This window comes from Cygnus olor, chromosome 6, assembly GCF_009769625.2.
Source record: "Cygnus olor isolate bCygOlo1 chromosome 6, bCygOlo1.pri.v2, whole genome shotgun sequence".
Lineage (NCBI taxonomy): Eukaryota > Metazoa > Chordata > Aves > Anseriformes > Anatidae > Cygnus > Cygnus olor.
Window position 1 is genome coordinate 35,408,658 of NC_049174.1, and position 27,164 is coordinate 35,435,821.

At 38.8% G+C, this 27,164-nt stretch overlaps 1 protein-coding gene across 7 annotated transcripts in view; it reads right to left on the minus strand.

The window, feature by feature from the left end:
- Positions 1-27,164, minus strand: part of LRP1B (LDL receptor related protein 1B) — a 684,970-nt gene that overhangs the window by 520,698 nt on the left and 137,108 nt on the right. The window contains exon 1 of one of the 7 annotated variants that reach the window (XM_040561324.1): positions 21,494-21,591. The exons of the other annotated variants lie outside the window; for them this stretch is intronic. Within the exon in view, the coding sequence (XP_040417258.1) occupies positions 21,494-21,533 (40 nt within the window). The 5' untranslated portion in view covers positions 21,534-21,591. Of the gene's footprint in view, positions 1-21,493; positions 21,592-27,164 lie in introns of those variants that run through there. 7 annotated transcript variants of the gene reach the window in all.

A 27,164-nucleotide genomic window follows, 5' to 3' on the forward strand; every position in this document is an offset into this window, starting at 1 on the left:
AAAACCTTATCAGAAGGCAATTAACATCAAGATGCCCTTGCAGCAAGTAAAGAAGCCCTGCCCTTCCCCACTCCTAGTCAGAAGCAGCAAGCCTGCTGTCAGTAAACGGATCTCAGAGTGATCCCACTTAAAATGACAGGGAATAATGTTGAACAGGTTTCGATAGCAGATGGAAGCCTACTACGTAATTCAATTTTAATGACCAAAGAAGTCTTAAATATGAAGGTTTTGTTTTGTGTGACAGAAGATTTATATGAAATGAAACAGGCAAGTCTGCTACCATAAGCAACTACATATGTTCAATACATATTAATTTTATATCGGAATAATTAATCTACAGGGAAATGATGTTAAAGCCTAAGATATTCTTATACTAACTGAATGATTAAAAGTATGGAAGAACTATAAGAAAAGCTAGAAGTCCTTCCTAAGTACAATCTACATACACAATTAAAAAGGGTCTTATTACCAGGGTTAAGTATTCTGTTCAAAGTAAACACTGAATAACTTTAATACAAAAAAAGTTCAAAACAATCATTAAAAAGTAACAGTAACATTCAATACTTACAACAACACAAACTATTTTTTATATGAATTGTAAAATTGACTCCAATCCTATAAATGGCTCCATATTTATGCTGTGCCCTACTGAAGTCATACCCATTATTTTAAATAACTCTAATCAACAGTTCTAAGTTAAACTGTAAGAATTAGGTTAACGGCACACCAAAGAGTTGCTTAATATAGACTTTACTGCAGTTTAACAGTTGGGAAATTAGTTAAAATTGTGATCTTCTGCAGTTCAGGCCTGTCTTTTTGATAGCGTGATCCAAGACTGGTAACTTCAGGTATAATTCAGAAATGTACTTATAGAATAATAATTTTCACACCAGTGGAGAATAATGTGTTGAGGTTTTAGCTGCTGCTGTCACTATACCTTGGATGTGAATATCTGAGTAAACATTATTTAGAGACAGTAAGATGGGATATTTAATAAGTTACTGCTGGAAGGTTTTAAATGGTATTTACAGAGGCAGCTTGTGTTCTCTCTAAAAAGGTGATGCTACAAAGAAGCATCACATTGATACAAGGGATGGAATTCACATCTCAAAGTAGCTTTATGCTTCGTAAAAATGTGCCAACATATATGCCTATTTCATCACCTCGAGCAGCACAGTGTCACCCGGCTGCCTACGGAGAAGTTTTGGAAGTACCCCAGCTTGGGTTCATTATCCAATGCAGGGCAGCAGGCGTAGCGCCGGGTGGGTTATGTGAGCCTCGAGGACAGGCACATGGGATTAATGAGCACATATGCTCATTTGACTGTTTCCTTCTCATGTCCAAGGAGCAAAGCTTTCACACTGTCAGACTACGGATATGAGTTAGCAAAAGGATGAGGAGACCATCCCAGGCCTTGGGTACAGACCTGTAATAAGAAATTATTTTTAAAGCAAGCTAGGAGTTGCCCATCTCTGATGAGTTTCCTTTTAAAACTGAGCTCTTCTTAGCTTGCATTCTAGGACCATCATACGATCATCTGTGGAAAACCAAGTGAATTTTAAACAATTCATTCTGAATTGTTTCTGAATTCATTCTGAATTGTTTAAAAGTATGTAATATATTTAATTTTTTGTAACACTTTCATCTTTTTCCCCCTTTATCAATTGATAAATAGTGATAGCAAAGCAAGAACATATAAAGTATTGAATTTTTCAATGTCATACCAAAACCAAGGAATTGTAAGTTGAAATAATTATTGCTTTGGCTCACTTAGGTGAAATTCAATTAGCCTTCATAAATGTTAGAGGAAGGTCCCACCTCACAACAACACAGGCTGGAGGGCAACCAGCATGCATGCAAACTCCTCTTGGTCCCCCCACTCTCTTCTGTCCAAAATCTTTAAGCTTCTTTTGAGACCTTCCTCATACAGTGAACAGTAATTAAAATTCAAGCAACAGCTGTGGAGATGGGAAAGAAAACCAATAGCTTCATATTCAGAAAAAATTGGCCAGCTTTAAATAAAAGCCAAAATATCCATAGTTAGCGAGCTCAGGACAGAACCTGCAGATATCATCATTTTAGCAGGTCAAAAGGCTGATCAATGTTTAGCCTGTGTTAGCAAAAAGCAGAGCTCACTTCAGCAGGAGGGGTGCTGAGGACTTTATTACCAACTTTGCTAGCTTCGAGACTGCGCTAAGAAAATTACGCCTTAGCTTTTACCACACATGAAGGGAAACAAAGACTGTTTGTGTGTAACATGGAGTTTCTTTGTCTCTAAATGCTTATTACTGCTTACCTTTAAGTGATTACATGCATATCAAAGGTGAGCCGTACTCTATATGGTAAAATACATAAAATCTTGTAAACTGTCACTTTCTTGACAGTGTTGCCACAGTCCTTCCCAGCTACCTCCAGGTGATGTGAAAACATATGCTTGAACTGTCTCTGCTGGGACTTATTAAACAAACAGTATGTTCTGTAGATTAAACCATAATTAGGGATGATGTCAGGACTGTAAAAGCTCAGTAATTATGCCCCCATTTGTTCTACTAATTTCTGCAGCACTAAAAACATGATTTCTCACAGGCTAGTATGAAACTGGTAGTTCACAGTTCAGAAGTCTCCTCTCATTTGACAGGTAAAAATAGTTCTAAAAAATTAATGAAGCCATCAGGTTCCTCTGAATATTTTTTACTTAAAGACTTCAGGGGACTTTGGATCAGGCCATAAATATGGAGCTCTCATATCTCTATGTAGTATGGACCACTTAATAGAGTTAAGTAGCATTCATCTTTATACTATGTCCTCCCTTGATAATAGAATAATAGCAGATGCTTACACAGAAAGAAACAATATTAGGATGTACGTATTTTTAGCAACTTTAATTATATTCTAGCAGCAGGACAGAAAGAGATGCAGAACCATACGAGCAGGCAATTCTCCCCAGAAGACAGACGCAGCTTTGGAGCACCATAGCAGAATGATTTTACTTTTGAGTGATTTCGAGTCAGGGAATTACTGAGAAGTCTGTTTCTTCGGTGCTGTGCTAGTTATTTTTTGCAGCTGTTCTACAGTACCTCTGTGACTGGGCTAAATCACTGAAGCAGACTCAATCCTTCTGATTCCTCCCAAACACATGCATGTACGTACACAGGCTCCAGGAAGAGCTGGTTTGGCCTGATCTATGATCACAGCATTCACACTTTTTAGTCCTTTTATATATCCTTTTCTCCTGTTACTTATGGGACCAAATTTCTAAGTTGTGCCCTAGCTGCGGATTCACTAAGAGCTGTCCACTGTACTTACGGGCACAGGCAAAAGCAGTATTAGCTCTCAAATCTACTGTTGTTGAGAGGCTGTGGAACTGAATGCCAGTGCAATATTTTTTTTAATTGTGCAATATTTTAATATTGCAATTGTGCAGTATTTTTAATATGCACCCTAAGCAATTGATTTTCCATCCTTATAATGGTCAAATTAACACGGGGAGATCCAGAGAAACAGGGATTTGGAAAATCAGTTTATGATTGTTAGTATATTGAAAATTGATGTTTGTTAGTATATTGAAAAAAGTTACTTGAGTTCAAAGTAGTTTTCCTAGCCAGGAGGCTGAAGGAAAGAAAGGATAGAACACTTGAGTTACTACTACAATGGTCTTCATACAATCATTTTTTCATTATACATATTACTTTTGCGGTATGCAAAGCATGATGTATAATTTAGATTTCATTTAAGATGAAAGTGAATAAAGAGCTTCATCCCATTCATAAATGACAGGTTTTCCTGCTGCAGAGTCCGTATTTCTCAGCGAGCAGTGCAAATAAATGCACGATTTGATGGAAGCTCAGCTTAGAAAATATTTACATCACCAAGGTAAATGTTTATTTTGGTGGTTTAGTGCCATATTAGTAATGGGGGAAATAAAGCCTCATCTGTTGCCTGTGAAGGGACATGTCTGTGAGGTGGCGGAGGGCACCTGCTTTACCTTGGCAGGAGGCACCAGGAGGCACGAGCCCAGCGCAGACAGCAGCAGTTCCCATCCAGGAGCTGCTATCCATTTGGTTGTGTGCTTTATGATACCACAGATTAATTTACTATCACAAATTTAAAGTCTATGTCAAGCTGTAGAGCACCACACACACGGTCCACATTTCAGGATGGATATTAATGATGTAGACAAAAGTTATACCTAGACTAGCAAACTTGTATTACAGAAATAAAGAACTGGCGAAAGAAACCCTGCTCAGAACAATGTAGAACAGCATTTACAACAGGGGTTGTAAAAATCCTGCATAAGATAAGTGTTAATAAACCCCCCCCACACTTACAACGTATGAATACCCTGCAGGTATTCTGCAGGTGTATCTGTCACAACCTGGGGAACCAGGAGCAGCACACCTACAACCAAGAAGGGGCTTCAGGTGCTGCAGTGAGCATGGTCCTGAGCACATCAACTGTTGTCACAACCTGGGGTCCTGCTCAGGGGAAGTACCCATAGCCTTACCCTCAGCTTACCACTGAGGATGTTTTAAGTTAAACATAAAGAATTTAAAGCCTGACAATCAATAATCCAAACAGAGGTCTTGTAAAACAGGTCTTAACATTTTACAGTGGCATTAAAATATTTCTGGTGCTTCAACACCTCAAGACTGAACCTTGACTTGTTCTCTTACAATCCAGGGAAATTATAACGGTGACTGAGTTATTTGCAAATGAAGCTGTGCTCATTCAAGGATAGCTGGTGTCTAAAAACACATGCTCCCCCTTATTGAGTCCGGTACCCTCTGTACATTACTGGTGGGTCCAGTCCAAATACCAGCTCTTATAAACCAACTCTTACGAAGCTTCATTATCATTCTTAATCAAATTAGTACTTATTTTATGCTAATATGATGTATTGAATTGACTGCTTAAGTCATCATTTGAAGGCTTGTGTAATAACCAATTTTTTAAATATAATTGAAGTAGGCCATATTATGGTATGACACTCAAAAAATATTAATTTTCATTTCACTTACTATATTTGCAGAACAAATACAAGCCTGAATTAGGGCTCAGGGAATGGAATATTTAGATTGTACAATCTAAATATATCTCCTAGGGAGAAACAATTAATTATCTTTGTTACTGCCTCTACTGCTGAGAACAGCTGCAATTTCTGGCTTGCCAAGTTCACATCATTGAGGGTTATTCCTATTAATATCAATTAAGATCTAAACTGTTTGAGTCTCTTCAATAATGATACTCAAGTAGGTTTAAAGTGGCATTTCACAGAACACACACCTGTTGTCAGAATCATGGCATTTTTTTAAATATATATTTTTTTAATACAGATATGGGTCCCTGAACCATGCCCAAGCACCAGTACCTAAGGCACACTAATTACGAAGATATCTCCAAAGAATTGCATATTTACTTCCACCTAGGAATGAAGATATAAAACCTTGTTCTTCAATTGAACCAGAGATACTATTAACCCTCACTTGTGCGCTGCAGTTAAATCAGCAAGTCATCGTCAACTCAAACTGGTATTGAACACATCACAACCTCACTGCTGAGGACATTACAGCTGGCCAGAACTCCTCGCTTGCATCTCAGCCATGCTTTTCATCTACCTCAACTATGAGATCAGCAGAGACAAAGACTATTCTCACCTCAAGAGAATATCTCACACAGCTTTCTATTTTTGTTCCTATGTTTGTCAAATATGTTTCTCATAAAGCCATTGTGGACAGAGTAATATAAAGAACAACCATCACCTTAAAGATACCAGAAGACTGACAACAGTTGAACCAAGTCCAACTAAACTGAGGCTTAAGAGTTAATACGTTAACAATTTTTCATCATTTTCCTTCTACTTGATTGATAATAATATAGGATTTATTTTCCTCATCCAGTCCCACTTTATGTTTCAAGGACAAGTCTTTAAACTACATTTTTTTTTTAGATTCAGGGTTGTTTTTTTAAATTCTGCAGAAGCATTAAAGTGAAAAAACAGTAATGGTTTTGAAGACATCTCTGAAGACTGCACTGTGAAATTAAGTAATTTATGATGGGTTAAGAGGAAACACTAAGTAAGACAGAGCAATACACACAGGATGGTTTGAATGCTGCTTTGTGCATATGCATAAAAATACTTTAATTTTTTTTTTTAAACTAGTAATGATCACTATCAAATATAAAGTTTGAGGAATAACGTGTTCAAATCCTGGAAGGTACACGTATTAGAAAAAAGAAGAGATTAAGGACAATTTGACAAGAAAAATAAACTTTATCTTCCGTTTTGAATTAAGTCTCATGTTATCACTGAAGACAAAAATATTAGTCCACGTAAGATGTGAACACTGAAGAAGTCATAAGGTGATAAATGTACTTATATACAACAAGGACAAATTCCTCCCCCCTCTTTTATTTTTTGAAAAAACTCACATCACCTATATAAAGTTGTTCCAATGATCCCTTAGGATGCACATTAAAATGACTAGATATTTGAAAGTATTTTGGAAATAGGCCTTTTGAAGAACTAGAAAGATGGTGTTATAATATTCTAAACAGCTCATCACAGCATTCAAAACTTTGACACCCAAGATATAACTCAGAAAAAAATAGGATAAGATACCCTACTCACGCAATATTTTGTTCATTGCTTTGTTAAATGGGATGAGGATGTTTTAATCATTATTAGAAGTTATCTTCTGTGCTAAGTAAAATATAGGTGGTCATGAACTCATTCCCCACCGTAACTTTCCCAGTGATTTAAGGCCCTGTTCAGATCTCTGCACCCCATTTTCCATCATATACATGGACTTAGACAGAAGCATGCAAACTAATTCATAAAATGTCTTGGCCATTGTTTTGCATTTTCCAATATGATCACCGTTTCTCTTTTCATCTCCTACCATGCTGATGGAGATCTACACCAGCACAGTGCTGTTACCCTAGTTTGGACCCCAGGCAGCGCTCCCCCTTGCCTTTGTTCAATCAGAAACATCACACTGTGAACCTATTATAGTTAAAAGGGGTAAGACATGTCTCAGTCTAAGAATTCAGGAGGTAGAAGCGGGTCTGTAGTTTTCCTCCTTCAGCAGCAGTATGACTGGTTTAACCTCCCACAGAGGCTTATCCACCATTCTAAATTAATTTTGTTCTGTAGCAGAAATACTTGTGCATTCATGAGCACTGGGAGTAAAGAAAATCCCCCATGCTTTACAAAGATGAACGAGTTGCAAATCCACATTTCCAGAGCCTTCCTCCAAACTGCACTGATCCTCCCCAGGAGAGAAAAAACAAAAACAGAACTACCACCACCACAGATCTTTAAGGCTTTTTTTGGACACTTCCTACATGAGAACTGCTTTTCATGGTTTCATTCTCACTGCTGTGCCTGGCCTCAGCAAGGAGAATGAAGGTGCGGTTTTTAGGTTCTTGTGGTTTTCTGCACTGTCCCAAACATGACACTGCCCACCCCACACCTCCCTTCTCATTTCCACCAGGTGACGTTACTTAATGATGCTCCAGAAATGGTGCCAAAAAGCAGAAGGCCAAGAGTGCCACGGGACCGTTGTTAATGAAGCAAACCCAAGATGAAAGTATGTTAAGAGATAAGACAAAGATGAAAATAGAAACAACTGAAAAAAAGTAGTCAAGATAAAGGCAAAACAAATGCAGATCGTAGAGGTACTCAGTTGTGTGAAACATCTTTCATACATTTAGAAACTGCAACTGTGCACGTCCAAAATCCACAGAGGGGCCATGTGAGAAGGAAGAAGCCTTTTATCAGTGCTACACTAAGTTTGCATCAAGTAGGCAGAGAAAATAACCTTTAAAACTGAAGTCCTATTCATCATTCAAAACCAAATGCAGTATCACTCCCATTTAACTCAATGCTGCTTCTAATAAAGTGGTTTAGGTTTGCTTTATTGGCTTACAAGTTCATTTTTATTCCAATCAGATTCACTGATAGACACCGTTCTGCTTCCCTGTCTTGTCGAAAGAACACAGGACCAAGACAACCTCAAGGCTGACATTTTAGTACATAATAGCACATTTATCATTCAAAAGCAAGCATTTTGTTTAAAAAAATATTCCAAGTAGCATTCTGTGGCAGGTAAAAAAAATCTGAATTTTTCTAATCGTGGTTTGGTTAAACACCACGAACTTAAAAGAGAGTACTTCATGAAAGATTTCTATTTTTCCCCCCATCCCTGAAGGTAACTGCTTTAAGCACTGCATAAATTAAATTCAGAAACACTAAACTTAACCTAGATAGTTACCGTATGCAACTGAGAGGTGATGAATAACAGAAATCCACAGAAACAGAGACTACAGGAAAGAAATTTTATGGACATAGTGAAACTAACAACCTTTTCTTTGAATAAATTCATGTCGCATTTCTTTTTCATCTTACCAGACATAAGCCAACAGAAAGCAAAGAAAGTGAGCAATGTAATGCTTCAAATTGCTCATGAGGAATTCTGGTATTATTTATCAGAATTTTTTGGTCAGGCTTTTCTTCCTCTAGGCATACAGTTAGATCATTATGCCACACAGACATGCAGTCTTCCCTCGGTTTTCTGGTGTTCATTCCACAGGAGGACATCGGAGCACTAAGTCTATTTCCACTTCCAGTAACGCTACACTGGAATCATACATATATATTTGTATAAACAAGACTAATTTATGCACAACATGAAACATAACTTCTCCTTGACTGTCAGTACACCAAGACAAATAATTAAGAATTTCAGCTTGCTAAAATATGACCTGGGGAATAAAAATCACCCAGAGAAGAGATCAAGTGAAATTAATTTATTTAGCAGAACAAGACAAAGGCCAGAAGGGAAAATCTTCACTGACCGTGAAGGTGTCAGAAGAGACAGAAAGGAATGTTTTTACAGGTGTTTGTGTGCATTAGTATGGGAACTAGTCAAATTTAATGTAAAGAAAGTTAAAAAATACAGATTTTTGACAGATTTCTCATGACAACCAATAAAGGCAAAAAATTAAAAAAAAATACAGTGGTGCTTAAGGAAAGTAACGAATGGGATATACAGCTGTAACATTACATTCCCAAAGTTCTTGATTCATAAAGCACCGACAATATGACCAAAACTTTCTATAGTCTGTACTAATGAGCACATTTACAGTTCAATTTAACACATTTACTGGGAGCTGTTTACAGCTTCTTCACTGCAATATGAAGACCAGAAGCTAACACCAGCCAACTTGCATTTAACATCAGCCAAAAGGAAAAGTATAATATTACCCCATGCCATACCCCTTTAAAAATCTGTCCTCCACTTAACTACAGTGACCCCAAGGTAACAAGCATTTCCTGGAACACATAAAGCGTTCATTTTTGAGAAGGACAGAATATGTTTCCCAAATTAGGTGGAACCCTACAGATCTTGGCATTAAGTTTCCTGATGGGAATCATGATCATCTGTCAGAAAAATCCATAAATCCTTTGGGCTCGGTAAGAAGTTCACAGGGTTCCTGTGAAATATTAACTAGGCGCGATGCAGATATTGACATTTAACTCTCCATTTGCACTGGATTTTTGTCTGACTCATCATCGCTCTCTCCAGTTTTCTCAGGCTCCGTATTTTAGAGCTGACCATATGTTTAGATTTGTATTTGATGACATGACAGCAAAGCTGCAGAGGGTGAGAAGCTACATCTCTGCCTGATGGCTGTGTTGGGGCCACAGAACTGAAGAAGCCTTCTGCAAAGCCACATTGGCAGCTTCCAAACCTTCACGATGAAATCTGTGCTTATATTGACAGCTGTAGTAGAAGCATGCAACCAGGCAGCGCATAGTACAGCTAGGTCCCTCTGTTCCTTTTACAGAAGTAATAGGGGAAACAGTAAGTTTGAATTTGAGTTTGTTTCTGTGGAGAAAGGAGCTGGCCTTTCTGCAGATCTATCATCATTCACAACACAGCAATATGGCAAGACAGAGACTTCATGAATGTTTTATGAAGTTGTAGGTGGTAGCAAACTGCTTCTTGCTCAAAAGAGCAAAATTAGAGTTCGAATCCTTTCTCATCAAGAATTCCTTCATGAACCCAAGCAGCCCTTTCTTAATTAAAAGTTTCACTAAAAACGGTATGTTTTCCACATACACAGAAGAGGTTTTTGCTTTGGACAAACAGGCTTTTTTTTTAATTATGTCCACTTAATTGAAAAAATTTCAACCAGCATCTTACAAAACACTTAAAAGACAACATGGTCATGACATAGCAGCATGCGAGGGGGGAATTTAACAGTAACTGCAAGTAGCCGTCCTGACATCTCACGCACAACTCATTGGATTGCCCCTGCAGAAGAGCTCTGGAAGATAACTTGTTATCAAATGCAGGACAATATTACACTCTTGAATCACAACACAGCTCTTTGAGGCTTTCAGCTCTTGACAGTCTTCGCTGAGGATGTGCATGTGTAAATACAGTATTTTCAAGGTGCTGAAGAAGCTCTGAGAATTGTTTCCCTCTTTAGGTTGGCCTCAAAACTATGAAAGCAGAAGAAAGGAATGGAAATTAAGATATTAACTGAAACCCTCTACTGCAGCTGCACATTGCATCCCACAGACTTCAAGGCTTCCTCCAGCTGCCTGTGTACCAGCGTGGTTCAGATCTGCCCTTTGGCACGCTACTGGAATCCCAGCCTCAAAAGAGAAGAATCCCACTGAATTGTCAGTACACAACTCCACACAAAAATGAAATAAAAATATATAAATATGTAATATTTACCTGGAGAAAACTCACATATGCATGACACTTTAGTCAGCGTAAGATCCACAGCACTACCTTGGTGCAAAAGCTTTTTTTATAAAGACCAGTCTGTATGCTAATTAACCACATAAGGAGCAAATGTTACACAGTCAAAGAAAAAAAGTGAAGTGGCCAGAAACAGAAACTATTCCCTCAAATACAGCACTGTGCCCACAGAAACGCTTTTGGGAGACCACACCATGCAGGTGTTGGCACACAGCACACCCTCCTGCCGCGCTCAGCTGCTCAAGCATCTCCAAGCCACGCTGGTGTGCAACGGGGCTTGCACACCAGGCTCCCCCAAGAGGGGATCACCCCACATGCTACTTGAAGCCCTTTCAGAATTCTGCTCAAATTGCTTCTCTTTTTCAGTATTTTTAATTTTTGTAACTGCTAGTACGCTTTAAAATCGCAACTGAAATCAAATTAAGCATTTAACTTTAGTGTATAATGAAAATTAAAAAGAAAAAGAAAACACTAGTAAATTAGGAAATCCCTGATTTTCTTCAAATATTACAGGAAGCCAAACTTCAAACTCTTTCACAGAACAAAACTTCTGTCCTCTGCATTCTTCTAATCAGAATATTTAAGTAATTAAAAATCATCCAATGGAGCTAATTATAATTCCAACATAAGCAGAGCCAAGATTCAAGAAGGGAAGTGCTATTAAAAAACACCATACAATCAACAAAAATTTGTACTCTAGAAAAACATAATTGGTCTAACTTGATATAGATGTACATTAGTTCTTGGATGCAAAAAAGCAATGCTTGATTACAGCAGTAGAGAAAGCTACCATGATTATCCTAATTAAAAATTTGCCAAGTTATTTATAGTATAATACAAGGAAATGACATTCATTATCCTATAAACTATTCAACAAACCATTAAGCACTGTAATAAAAATCAATTGGCAAAAAGAGGTGCAATTATACTTATACTCGTGTAAACTCCTTAGCGAACTAAAACCACAGCAGTCACCAGTCCCGGTGTTCTTCATACAAGAAATGCAGAAGCATTTGAGAGATTTAGAAATATAAAAGTATCATTTAATTAGCATGCTAGCAGTTGTTTAATCAGTTAGCTTCCAATTTAGTAGCCAATCACCAATCACACTTCAGGTTTTTCAGAGCACTGAGTTCAGAAGAAAAATAAAATAAGCAGTTACCACTCAACAAAACAGAAATAAGTCAAAAACTATTTTACCACCTTTAAAAATGTGTTGATTTATTCTTAATTAACTGATGAAGCAGCATTCTGAAGTCTTTCTGTCACTACACACACAATTAACTCATAAGCAATCAAGGAAATTAGAAGAAAATTAGAAACAGGATTGTCATAAAGTGTTGATCATCTACACCTGCAGTACACATCTGCTGGAATTTACCTTGCATTATGAAACAACCAGACCAGGCTACCTTCAAACAAAAAAAAAAATCCTGAACAATCTAGAGTGCTGAAGTTAAAGAAAATAATCACCCTACAGGTCACATTTTTGATCCAAGGTAACAGTCAAAACCAATTTAGATGAACCTGAATAAATTTCACAGAGGTAGAAGTGAACGTGCCATGACTTGTCAGCACCTTTTCAGTGCCAATCCTATTTAAGCCCGTTTAGAAAGGCATTACACTCCTATCCTATTGGTTCTGCTGTCCTATCAATTTTTCATGCTGGAAAAGAGAGTTCATCACCCTTGCCTCCATCCGTGTCTCTCACACCAGCTCACACCCCCAGACACGACTGACCTTTGGCTGCAGCAATGGGGAGCCACTGCCCACCACGGTCTGCCTTCACATCAGCAAAGCTGGAAAAAAACATCTCAAATATCTTGGCATAAAGTGCAATAAGATAAATAATATTTTTTTGCAAGCTCAAAGGCTTGTTAAGCACCTGCAAAAACAACATGAAGTTTGGTGGGTTTGCCAACACACATGTATTTTGGAAACATCATTCAGGAATATGTAGGCACGCACTTACTCAATTTGAGGTAGTGTGTTAGTGCGAAAGGAACTCTGTGCATTGATCTCATTAATGAGAATGAATCAAGACTGGATTTCACCAGGGTAAATGAAGCCAGGAGACTAAGCTCACATACATCTTTACTACTACAGGAACACAGCAGAACATAACTAGGACTTCTTCACAGTAATGGGTTTATTCTACAGATTCATCCCTTCATATCTTAAGACAACAAATAAAAAAAGTAAATAGGCTACTTAAAAATAACAAGCGTAGCTATCTTTCTCTCTTGCTCCAACAGGTCAGAAACATTTTACAGCTTCCATTTTCAAGAGGAGGCTGTGGGAAATGTTTGTACCATATCTTACGCCTACTTAGCCTTCTGAGTAAGAGATGCAAACTAGTCTGTACATGTTATGTTACAACTCCCAGCCCTCTTACACATTTGCTGGAGCATTCGAGATGAGCATTACCCCAGGTTTAAGTTCAATTTGCAAAATCCATTAGTTATAAAAATAAACCTAATGCCCCCTACTGAGGGGAGAAGGCATCCACAAATGCCAACTCTCTCCACAGTTCTTCTGAAGGTGCTCACGGCATGCTGACCACCCACAATTGCTGGCAGCAATGCTCTTAGAAGCACTGCTGAGCAGAAAGATTACTGGAAACGTGTAGCTGAAGCTTGCAGAAACAGATGTTTTCTCTCTGGTAATGTAGAAACTATTTTTTACTTCACTTTCTCTCTCATGAGAATTGTAAGCGATAAAAAACCCAGCTTGTCCCTCTCATTTTGGTCTCCAGTTGCAAAAATGGGCACCTGCTTGGGCTGCATACCCCACCCCGCCAGCTGACAACATTAGAAACACCCAAAGGAGCTAATGCCAAAAAAGCAAATTTTGATGCTTACTAACTTCCTTACTAATATTTCTTCCCTTACAGAAGGGTCTTTTTAATTTTATTCCGCATACACTAAAGAATCAGCATAAAGAATCTGAACCCATATTAGAAGGGGGAACTTAACAGCAAGATGCGTTCCCAATTAGTAGTGAAGTCCTTGACATTTATCATATAAGCAATGATGTATATTTATGCTATCAGTCCAATAATAAGAGATGGAACCATTCAGTGTAAGAAATAGAGGTACCAAATTTTGACCTTGAAAATGGTGTTACAAGCATCAACCCACACAGATATACCCACACCTCTAGGTACTACAGTGAAACACAGCTGTTGAACTTATAATATGCTGCATATCTGGGGAATCTGAACCACCCGAGCTTGCCCTAAGAGAGCATCTGAAAACCAGATGAAAACTTGAATCCCATCTGATATACCCCCAAGAAACTGGAAGGTAGCTGTGACTTAGCTCCAAACACCTTTTCCTCCCCTCCTCAGCACCCCAGCAGATTACTCAGGCCCGGGTATTTGGTTATAAATTTGTTTTCTTTCCACAGAAGTTATGAACTTCCTACTAGGAATTACTGAAGAAGCTCTTATATTTATGTACATACATTCATATCACATCTGACATAACCACCGTCAGCTGCCCTTAAATCTTCGCAATAGATCATCGGTGCCGTACACAAATGAGGATTTGGCCATTGAGAGTAAATCAGCAAGGCCTTTGTGTTTCTTGCCATGCATCTCCCAGCATGTATTTCAGCTCCGTGCCACCTCACATACTGACGGCACTATTCATCTCAGCTGCAGGGAGACAAGGCAATTAAAATATTAGCATCTTCCTTCAGCCTTCTGGAAACTGAGTGGTGTCATTTCAAAAAAGAAAATAAGAGTTCAGCCCCACTCGCTCTTCCTCCCGACAGCTTCAAACTTCAATGTTTAAGATCTGCAATGGCACCTGCATCAGTGAATTTAACAGCTTCATTGGACTAGCTTTTACACAGCAGATACTATGCAGAGGAATGGGGGAAAATAGCAAACAGGAAAGACAAATGAGCCTCAAATACACAAGGCTGGGAGCTGCTAAGTGACAAGCATGAATTCAGGCCCTAAAGCTACGAAGAGCTAGACTGCTTTTTAAAAGGCCTACTTAATTTTTAACAGTTTTTTCTTATAATACAGGAAAGTGTAAGAAACCATACGCAACAAAACAAATCCTTCATCTAAGGAAATCAAAGTACTGTTCTGAAGTAAAATGCCAGAGTGGCAGCAAGCATTTTTAATCCTAAGGAACATACACAGTGTTTTGTTCATTATCGCTGGGAGAAGAGATGATCGGGATGATGAAGAGGAGGAATAACGTATGTGAGAAATTCGGCGTGAAAACACATTGAGAGTGAAAAACCTCACTTTCTCCAATTTCAACTTTCACAACAATCCAGCAGACAGCCGCTATTTTTGCCCCACACAAACTTCACATCTAGGTTTTAGAACAACTGGCGACCTGGTTGTGAATAGGTATTTGTCATGAGCCACCAAAGAGATAAGGCGATATTCTCTCATACTGCACTCGTGCAAGGACTTCTCCCAACTCTAAAACCAGGAATAAATCCCATCACTGCTTCTAAAGCACATCCCTCCTGTTTGCCAAACCCAAGCCAGCTGCCCCTGTTTAATTACTCAAGTGCACAAGCACATAGCCAGGCAAAATCAGGTTTTCCTCTTTCACAATCTTGCCATAGAGGTTCCTTCCCTTATCATATACATTCCAAGTTTGCTCGATATTATTTCCTTTTTGCTTTCTTTTTAGGTTATTTCAACCTTTATTTAAATTTAGGCTAAGGATGAACATATTTTTTCAAAAGCAGCCAGCTCTTGTTTGACATCCTTATGAAGTGACCACATTTTTCTGAAGGCTGAGTTTAGTAATGGGAACAGCTAGGGGCTGAAGTTCTTCAAAAACGTAGACCCCAAATTGCCTGCTGCTGTCTCTAAGCCTCCTAAAAAAGATAAAGAAAATGAAGACAGGGAAAACATTTGATCTTTCATGCTATCTCCTGGTAGAAATTCCTTCCTATCTTTTAAACACATTTAAGGCAAGTCCTGGAAGTAAAAGCATATACGCAGGTGAAAGTAATTGTATGATACCAGAGGAGATCTGGCTTTGAAGAAAATTGGAATTCTTCAGCGTATAACTAGTACAAGTATCGTGTTTCCCCTGTTTTTAATGTTCTGCAAAACTTGTGGGTGTGTAATGAGGTTTAGTCAAAGTCACAGAAAAAGGTTATTTACTCGTGCGGTCCTGTTGATACATAGAAGATTTCAAGGCTAAACCAGTCAATGGCATTTTGCCACTAACATCAAAAGGGTTGGGAACTTCCCCTTAGCAAAATTACATACAAAAGAACCACAAAGTTGTTATTTTTATAAAACTTTAAGACTAGCATAAAATAAGCATAAAGCTTTGCTCAAGATGACGTTAGCACTTGCCAGATTTCTGTGTAAGAACAGCAGTGCCCTGTTTTCAGTCAGCTTATTTGAAAAGGTGCCCTAGGATGTGCCAGAGAAAGCAATGGTGAAAAGAGCAGACAAATCCATCCCTCACCGAGCATGTTTACTGGGTTCCTGAAATCATTGTTATCTTCATTAACAAAATGGTACTGTCACATCATAGCAATGTGAAAAAGCAAACCAGCTTTATGTCATTTTAGCAGATTTGTTAAAGAAAAAAAGTAATGAAGGAATACTAGATGAATAAATGCCCTCAGCTTTCCAAAAGCAGATATAGGATTAAACATGCTTGAATGTCAAAGACAGTCACCAAACTGGGGGAGGGAGGAAGACACCACAAAAAATAACCCACAGCTGACAGGTATTTGTTTAATGAAACCATGGATGTGGACAGGGCAGACATATCCTGTGTGCTGTAGACAGTGTTAACTTTCTGATTCATGCTGCCAGCACTGCTCACACCTCTGTAGAAAAAGAGAAACGTGCTGGCCAGGTAGCAACATTGTGCCCACACTCAGAAGATGCTGTGCCACAAAAAGGATCTGGAGAAGTGGAGATGAACTCCCCCAGTGCAGGGAGCAAGTGTATGTGCAGCATACAGGTACACCTGTACCAACAACGTCTAAAAGGACACAGCAGAAAGAGCAGCCTAGGAGTAATTTGAATGAAAAATGCTGTACATGTGGGCTTCAAGTCTTGCTCCTTCTGGCACAGGTGATTCTGATTTATTACATTTCTGTGTTTCCACCTGCACAAGAGCCACAGACTTTGCCTTGAGGATGGTATCAATATCCATTTCATGAACAACAAGTATCTAACTAACTGTTCTCCTTCCAAACCATGCTGAAAGACCATTTCCATCATAGTCAAGTGACTGCAATGCCATCTCATGTGTCTTCCTTAGCTGAGGAGTGTAACTCAAAACTTCTATCTCACAGAGAAGTGCCTAAATTAGGACTTTTGGCTAGGAATTCCATGTTTCCCCTGAAACCACATCACCAGGCAGCTGGTAGCACAAGCCTCCCTGCTTGAGAGACAGGATGGGCACCAAGGACTGCACCACAGATCATTTGTCAGGACTGGGCTCAATTCTAGGAGCACTCAGACAATTTTGCATTCAACAATTACTAAAAACACACTAAAAGCCGCTCAACAGTTACCTTGAAACATCTAACTTGTTTTCCAATTACACCTTTATCGTCTTTCCAGAAGGATGCTCAAACCTCTATGAATTCTCAAGTTAGTTAGTGAAAAAGTTTAGTAAACCTGTGAAATTTATCCTGAGAAATCACCAAGAATTAATAGTTAAAGGAAAAAAAAGTCTCTTCTATTAAAGTTTGAATAGAAGAAATCACTTGGGCACAGCCAGTATGGACTTCCACAAAAAAAAAAAATATATATACACACACACACCTAATTAGTCCTTTCGATCATTACAAGTAAAACATAAGCTAACTGTGATGAAATAAAACTCAGCAAATGTAGAATACCACATTAGGGCTGGTTAGGGTTTTTTTTCCCCCTCAACTCTTAAAATGTGGAAAATCACATTTTCTTTACTAAAAAAAACAGCAGGAGTTGAAAACACCAAGTTACCCAGACTTAAAAATAACTAGTGGTAAGTCACTGTTGAGTCTATGCTTCTATAAAGTTATTCTGTGTTGTTAAACGTCACTATGCTTTCCCTTATAGTCAAGCTCTCAGAAAGGAAATGTTGTAAGCAAATGACCCCCCACACATTACATGAGCACACTGCTGACTTCTCTCCTAAAGCTCACGACCACGTGGAAAGCACAGCACTTCTGAGCAACGTCCAGATTATGTAGTAACATCAGGACTATTGTAATCAGCAAACAGAAACATGGTACCTCACACTACATCATACTCCCCAAGGACCAGACAATGAAAGATGCTGGCAGCTGCTGAAAAGAGAAAAGCTCAGTGAATTATAAAAACTGCATTAAACCAGCTCTCACATTTGCTTCACAATTAAGGGACAAAGGTTTGTGAGGTGGGGAACAGAATCTTAAAACAGTGTTATCATGAAATCCAATATATAGGGAGGTCTGGATTTTTCACCACTGCCAGCCTCCTGTTATTTACATTAGCTCTGCAGCTGAAGCCTCTGTTGCCTGTATTTGAAGCCTTGGTACTCATCACTTGCTAATAGGCTCTTACCAGCCTCAAATGCCAGCTACATAAACGATGAAACAGCTCGAAGAGAGACCAAGGAAAAATTATGTCAGTACAATGATTCTGAGACTATTTTGTCTCTTGAGTATGTTATTCTGCAGTTTTTTTATTTTTAAGTGTATATATATATATATATTTCACTTGAACTTTTCACAACTGTTATTTGTTTGTTGTAGTAGTTTAACTATGTGACAATGGACAGTTGGAAATCTAGTTAAAATTCTCTAATGCATAACAGAATTACACATGCATCACGTTATCTTGTTTAGAAACATCACTGGATACAGACCAGATAATCAGAATTTTAATTAACAGCTAATTAGAAACACAGGCCTTCTCTTGGAGACTCCCAGTAATCTCTAGATATCTCTAAGGTTATCACATCTTTTACAACAACTGTTTTGCACTAATTGGAGTGATTCTTTTTTCTGCTTTTAATGCTCCATCCTGGCTTTTATGGGTTCACCACAAGCATGTGGTCATTAGTTGCAACTGATAAATTAGGTTAGAAGTGGGCTAAGAATCAAAAATTCATTCAAATTACAATACACGGAAAACATTGATTTCCTCCTAAAATTTAAGTTATATTTATACTTCAAAACCCAGTTCTCAGTAAATGGAAAACGTGAACTTCTGTTTTTCAAGTAGAAAAAAAAAAGACTGAGACAAATGTCTTAGAAGTTTTCAGATATTTTGGTGAATGAATTCCCTATTATTTCTGTTTAAAAAACAAAGCCAGTCAGCTGAACCTCTTTAACAGGAAGGAAGTGCTCAATACAAAATTCACCTTTGTCCCTTGGGCAGAGATATTTTTGATTAGCCTCAGCCTACAGAACTCAGTGCTGAATAGCGCAGGTAGGAGAAGAACCGAGATAGTTCCAGGACTCAAGGGAATGCTAAAACATCCAGAGACACCCCAGGGATTTGAAATTGCTCAGTATCACTGTGGCTGCCATCCAGCCTCAATCATGAGACAGTGCTTCTCAATTGATATTAAGAAGGAATCCACTGCACAACACTGATTAGACCGATGCGTTTTGCTGACATTGCCAGAAACATTTATTTTAATACAGTGGAGTAGGTAGCTGAGGTTAATTTAAGTTTGACCTTGAAGAAAAAAAAAGAGAGGATATTATATAACAGATAGGACAGGCATTCAGGGATATGTATATGGAAATATAAGGATGTAAAAGCACTTCACCATTCAACCAAAATATTCAGCCAGTATTAAAATTGATGCTATATCCACCTGAGTCAACATAATTTACCCTTATCAAACCAAACAAAGGATTGGGCCCCATGTACACCCCAGCCTGCTGAAATGAGGCTGTCTCAGCAAGGAGCTGGTGCCCTCGAGCTGTCCTGGCTGGGGCACAGGGCCGCCAGGGGAGCACATTGGTGCTGGCTAAAATGCATCACTGCATGCAGCAATACAGGAGGAGCTCACCGAGTCACCACCACAATTCAAGCTGTCCTTCAAACAAATGACAGCAGCTCTCTGAACTTCAGCCTGATGTCTTTGCTAGGGAAAGGCACAGAGCAGCTCCAGTGCCCTGAAATGCTTTCTGGAAGCACCCACAGAGAACAGCAATCACCCTGATTGCTGCCCAACTCCTGATTCTGGTGAACAAGGTAAGTGAGAGGGTAGAGCCCCCAGCTCCCGCACACTGAGCCCCAGGGAGCAAGTGCACAGAAAGCACACTATTTTCTTTCCCCGTGATCAGGATGACTCAAATAGCTGAGGGCCTGTATTTGTGCTCCTACCTCAGCAAAGTTTTATTGTGATTTACCTCTGAAACACCTATTAAAGAAACCAGCAAGGCACTTTGGTGGCTTTCTCTATTTGGATAGTTTAAAACACCTCCTTGCCTTCTACCTTTCCTTCCTCTCAAACATAAAAGAGAAGGAGATCTTTGTTGGAAATTTGTATAGTTATTATCTAGGCATATGGAAGCACTGTACTATGCCTCAAGCTAAGAAATACTGTATCTTTGCTTTTCAAAGTGGCTGAATCAAGCCTCAAGAAACACAGAATTGATACAACCCAGACACACAAATCACTTTCAAGTAGACAGTCAATCTCATTTCTCTATCTGTTTATATCCCAGAACCTAAATGTTTCTCCTCTCCTTTGACCAGGGATTAGGTTGGCATGGCAAAAGCGTTCTGACACAGCAAAACAACGTACACGGGTATTTTTCAATCCGAGTCACTCAGAATTATTTATGTCTGACAGTTTGTTCCAAATTATAGACAGAAAGGCAGTATTTGGATAAGAAGCCTTATCACTACAGAAGTAAACTCCAGTACTAGCTCTACATCATACAGAACACACCGTGCTTTATTTAGCAGACTTCAAAGATACTATTAACAATTTCTGAGGTTATAAACACAATCTGCTCTGCAAGGCTTTATACACTTCAGTAAGCCAGAGTCAACACTAGTTCTAGTCCAACACTTCCTACTGACTCCTGGGCAGCATTTTTCTCTTCCCTTTTGCTTTTCCGTCCCTGTACGAGTTTCCAGTTGTTACAGTGCTGCAGTTCTGCTTCTGCAGCACTCAGGGTGGAGTTCAACTACAGCTAACACACAATTTGATTATTTCTCTGTTTTGTATTGAAACTTTCACAGGCCTTGCACCGAAGAACACGTGGAAGGCCGCACCCCTAGACCCCAGGTTAGCAAGTACCTAATCCCTCCTACCAACAGACCTGATCAACCAGTTACTTCTCCCCAATGTGGAAAGTGACCTTTGCTCTTCCCCCAGTTCAACTAGAGACACGTTTCAGGAATAATTTATAACGCAGGCAGTATTAGTGCAGTAAGTTTTCAGCCAGACAGTCCTCCCAAGAGGAATTATTGGAGGCCCCTTGAGTTTTGGTCCTAGGGCAGGAATGCTAGAGCTGTGCACCAGAAACAACAGCCCCTACCTCACCTTTATCATCTTCATGAAATCTGCTGCTCTTTCACTATAATAACTGCCTCAAGGCTTCTGTAAAGAACTTGCCTTTCCATTTAATTTCTCAGACCCTTAACAGCCTACTAAACATAAAAAACAACACGCTTTCCCCAGGCCTACCCTTAGCTGAGATAGCTCTCACCACCACCACCCCCATTATCATTTTTATTTCCACATCTTTAAGCTTCTACAACTCACCCCATTCATTCTGCATAGCTCTACACTTCTGAATATTCATTCTTCAGGTAGTAAATGCTAGAAACAGGAAACTGTATTTCTTTTAGAGCACCTTAAAAGCATTCCTGCCTTTTGTTTTCTGCCCTTGCCCCCTGAATCCTTATGAGGTCCAGGTGTTTTCCACAAAGTCCAATGAGGAGACATCTGATTAAAGAATCTCAGCTGACCTGAACTTTTATCTTCCTTAATCACACCTGACCTGAACCCATTGCACCTGAAAAAAAGGTGAAATCCTGACGAATACTTTCTAACTTCATCTCTGGTCTTTTAAAAATTGTATAAGACACCATAATTATGCATGGAGTAAAAATAAAATAAAATAAAAAAATGGAGCAAGTAAAGCAGTGGCTGGTGTGATCCCAGTATCTGCATGGTTTATAATGCTGGGGGAGGCTCATATTTGCTGTGAGCCAGGTATCTCTTTCAAAAAGTCTGAGGTGCTTCTGCAGATCTTTAGATGTCTGCGTAACCTTAGCCAAAGCATTAGCAGATGAACAGTAGCTCCTGGATCTCAGTTTTAGACCAAGTACTTAAATACTTCATAAATTTCAAATTAGTGTCTAGGTCTTGGGGGGAGGATCCGGTGATAGAGTTTATAAAGTTATAATCACTGCCATCAGATAAAGCTTAAAAGAAAATGATGGATATGTCTAGGCTTACCTGCCAACGGGGCTATAAAAAATAAAGAACAAAACAAACAGAACTGGAAATGGCATTAATATCTGATTTTAAAATCAAATTGATTCTAAGTTCAAGCAACTTCCTTGTGGTATTGTTTAGTTCGCTGCCTTTCTTGCACTGTTTTTCTTATACCAAGAAAAACATTTTTAAGTTACATGTCAAAGTTATACATCATCAGGCTGGTGTATCATGGTTCAGAAAATTTAAAAAGCAGCAGGTTGCTAGGACCCCTGGTTAAAAAGCAGCTTTCCAGGCAATGGTTTTGACATCATTTTTTCTTATTGGCTATTGATATTTCCAACAAATTATTTTTACACCTCAGCCTGTGGAGTCATAGAGAACAGGGATGGACATCTCTAATTAGCAGCTGCAAACACCTGCTTTCTTCTTATAGTTTTCTGTTTTTTTTTGTTTTTGTTTTGTTTTTGTTGTTGTTGTTGTTTGTTTGTTTGTTTTAAAAACGCTAATTCCCTGCAGTTTTGCATATTTTGTACAGTTTTCTTGAAGCTACTTGTAATTGATTGAAGTTGGATACTAAATTAACATTCATCTGAGTACTTAAAAGTTTCACACTTACTGAAAAGTTAGAGTTTACAAAAAATAAGTCTCTTTAACTATACGTATTACTCACGCAAACAGTAATCTTATTTAAAAATAATTTTATGTAAATATTTTGCAAAGTAGTACAACAGAGGAAGTGAACCAAAATTCGAAATCTGAGTGTCAGTATGATCTTCTGCCTCACACAATAGAAAACCAGTATGGAAGAAACTAATGCTTTCCAGGGACACTATTGATACATTTCTGTGATCTAGAAAGGATGCTTGCCACTGGCTGAGACAAACATTAACTTTTTTCCCCAATATTTCTTTTTCCTTTTCTACCTTTCTCTTGTTGGTTATGGTGAACACAGACTAGTGTCATAATTATTTTTTGTCCATATACTTTCCAGTAGAATAGCAAACATCATATATGAAGTAGAATATAGAGAATAGGTCTATAATGTGACATCACAATTTTGTATTGTATTTGCATATTAATGGTGCTGGTAGGAAGTACAAATTGAAAGAAGTTATTAGAATATGTAAGCTGAATTTTCCTGCATAAGCCATTTTCATATCATGTCACCATAAAAAAAAAATTGTGATGAATGTTCCCCCTGAAGCTGACAAGTTACAAGGGCTTGTACTAAGGGAATAATAACTCCAAGATTCATAAAAACGGTAATTACTTTATCAACCTTCTAGTCACATTGCAGACAGATACACTGAATCACTCCAAAATAACACTGACATAAAATTAGACTTTACGTTGATATTATATTTTTTTACCTGAGGTGCCCTTTAAAAAAAAAAAAAAAAAAAAGTCCAATATATTACAAGTTAGCCCAGAACCAAACAATCTTGTTTATCTCATGCATCTAAATAGTGAGGTAAGGCTGGATGGGTTAGAGAGAGAAAGGAGTAGACAGGAGGAGGAAAGAAGTATTTGAGAATGACACTGGCCAAGGAATAAGTGACTGTGTCTTATGGCTATGAATAGCAAAGGTTAAGAAGTTGAAGGCTCCTGATAAGGCACCATCTTCTTGGACAGCCTCCGAGGAAGGACAGTAGAAACAAAAATACTCCATAAACCCAATCAGCTGAAAACAGAGTTGGATTAATTTATAAAAGAGGTTATGCAGTGGTACCATGACCCAGGAAGGTCCTCTCATCCCACATTCCACTCACCCCATCCATCACCACCTCAGCTGCCAATGACATTCACAAATGATGCCTAATTAACCTGAAAATCCCTTTTTATTTCCTGTGTGAAACTGCCCCGTATATCTGCACCTTCACAGGTACAGAAACGATCAGAGACAGCTACCTGCATTAATAAAAACAGATCTTGTCTCTGGAGGTAGACCCAGCATGATTTTTCAGAGCAAATCTGGAACCTATAGAGAAGACAGCTGAGAAAAGTAGTGCTGTCTGCAATAGAGAAGACAAAATGCTAATTGTGACCATGTAATTTCTTACTAAGCAAGGTGGGGATCTCTGTACTCCATCCTCAAACCCTGTTTCGCTGTATAACATCTGCGAAGTGACAGGGACCTGCTGACACCTTTGTCCTCACATCCCAATCCTTCCAAAGACCTAACTGTTAGGCATTTGTTGTGTCCAGTACTTCATCAGTATGCCTGAGAGATAAGGGATGCTACCATGGAGGATGGGTGGTAGAAGTGTTTCATTTACTTGCCCAGAGCTGAGCATTTAAGCAGCATGTGTTCTGTGTTTTGTGACAGGGGGCAACTGGGGGGCAGAAAAGAGGAGCTCATTACTTCTTCATTGTTATTTCTAATTACTTCTTTCTCATCGCTTCTCACTCACTACTTGCTGTTGTGCATCCTGGAGGGATACTAACGTCACTGGTGTGTTCGCCCCCATTTTGGGGGGCAAAATTTTAACATGCAATTTGTCTCATCCAGCAGATCAGTTTACCATTTTCTAGAATAGTAGGTTTGTGTTCTGGCAAAACACAGCTTTAGACACTAGAAGATTTTTGACATTCTCACTTATCGGTGTTCTCACGGTGTTCATCAATTCTCAATCAGGAAAGCATTGGGCCCTGAAGCACATAGTCAGTTTGGGGTGGAAACAATGGGATTCAACATATTTCTGTGCATAATTTCCATTGAAATGCATGGGATATACAAATATATAAGAATAGAAATGTCTAAGATAAGAAAAGTGATTACAATTTTGAAGGCTACACAACAGACCGCAGCAGAAAACCATCTTCTAAACAATATTGAATTTTGTTGTTGTTGTTGTAGGTATAAAATTATTTTGATTGCTCTCCCTGTGTGAGCATGAACTACATTTACTAAAAAGTTTTCATCGCATTATTTTAATTTCTAATGAGTCCTTATGCCAGAGCACCCATACAGCTGGACATTTTTCAGCAGAGTCATTTGCAGCTGGAAGTCTCTCTGCAGAGTAACTCTATCTCCCCTGTGAGCTTCCAGGCTAAATCCAGCCTGAAAAGAGGCAATAGCTCAGCCTTTGTTCCAGTTCAGTCCTTGACCTTTTTGTTTACAGTGCTAATAGGGATAGCAGTTACTCAGATTCAAAGTGGCATTTTTGAGATGTGAATAATCACATGAGAAAACGGACCAAAACAGTCAGTACATTCACAGTGCCTGCCTAACTGAGCCATTAGCTACTTAGGATTCGGCCACTAGCACTGATCTGTATCAGAACAGAGACAGTGACCTATAGGAGAAATAATCCATATCCCATTACCAACTCTCTGAGACATTTGTTCCTTCTAAAGTCCAAGATTTTCAATGACATCCTTCTAAAAAGGCTCCCTTTCATGTCGCTTTTATCATTCTGACCTTGCTCTAGTGGGAATTTCAGTTCTGTCCTTTGAGACATGCAGATGATGCAAAATTTCACTCTCTCGCTGCACAAAGATCCAAAGAATAAAGCTCCAGCTTGTGACTGGGCTGTCCCCCTCTCCTGCGTGACCGGTCGGGCAATGTGTGCTCCTGGTCACAAGGCTGCAAGCGTGTCTCGCTGTCCCTGCAGCACCAGCCACGCTGCAAAGGGAACACGCCTTTCTATAGGAAAGCTACTGATTTGATGTATTAAATAGGTATTATACACAAAATACATTTACTGAACTGTTTCTTGCAGCAGTACAAGTTATCCCGTTTGACAACAGAGTCTTCACAAGTGGGAAAATGTGACATTCGAGACACCAAATAACTGTCCCTGTGTTTTGCTTGACAACCAAAGGTCACTGATTACAGTCCTGGAGACCTTAACGTAGCTTTTCTACAGTCCCCTGTAATACTTCTTGAATGAGCATAAGACACTCTATGCTGAACCACTGCGGCTTGGACTTCCTTAATTATATGGGAATAAGATAAAGATTTCCCCAAAGCACTGCAGTGACTCAAAGGCACTCAGGTTTGCCCAGCTAATGGGGTCAAAACCTCTGTAAATGTCAGGTTCACAGGTATCATGACTCAAGGGCTATGGCCTTAAGTACAATGCAGGCAGGAGAGTTGTAATTATGACACTTAAAACTATTCAGAAGACCGAAACCATGCATTAAGTATAAATGGAGAGTATAAAAAAAAACTGTACGGCGACTAGACTGTTTGCTACATCCAGCCATGGGTTTAAGGTTACCAATTCAGAAAATTCGGCACTTATCACTGCATTTTGCATCTGACTTTTATCAAAAAACGGTTATTTTTTGTATCTTGGGGCCAGGAACACACAGGAAAAGAGTGAAGAGTACCTGAGGAGATGATAGAGGCTGTGTTGTTCTGAATTTCTGATGCCATATTACTACCCTTTATTATGGCTTTGAAAAGCAAGATCCTTGAGGAGTGGAGGATTTTCACCACCAGTGTTGGGGTCCTACACAATGACTGGAGCATGAGAATACTAACTGTAGGACAATGAGTCTAAACTGTTGCAAAAAGAAGAGGGTTTTTTGTTTGTTTGTTTGTTTGTTTTCCTTTCTTTTTGGAGCTTTGATCAATAAGTACTAAAATATCCTTCAAAGTTCATAAAAGCGCTTCTCTGTATATTGGTGGACTCTTGGCTTCTTCTAACTTGATTCACGGCCTTAATAAGTTCAGTCATCTGTTCTTCCCTTCGAGTCTCACTTGAATGTGGAGAAAAGCCTTTTTTTGATTTATCAGCCCCGGAAATTCTGTAGTAGCAGTATGTACAGCACATCCAGCAACCGTTTCCTTTCAACAACACTGAGGTTGTACAAGTAAGGCCTCTCATTTACAGTTTCCTTGATTTCACAGATGAAGAGAGGAAAGCCATTGCCCACTACAGTGTTTAAGAGGCTTGTAAAATGTATATGCAAATCTTAACTAATCTCCCCAGGAAAAGGAGAGTTGCTGCTCCAGTTTCAATTTCCCTGTAATTTCAATATA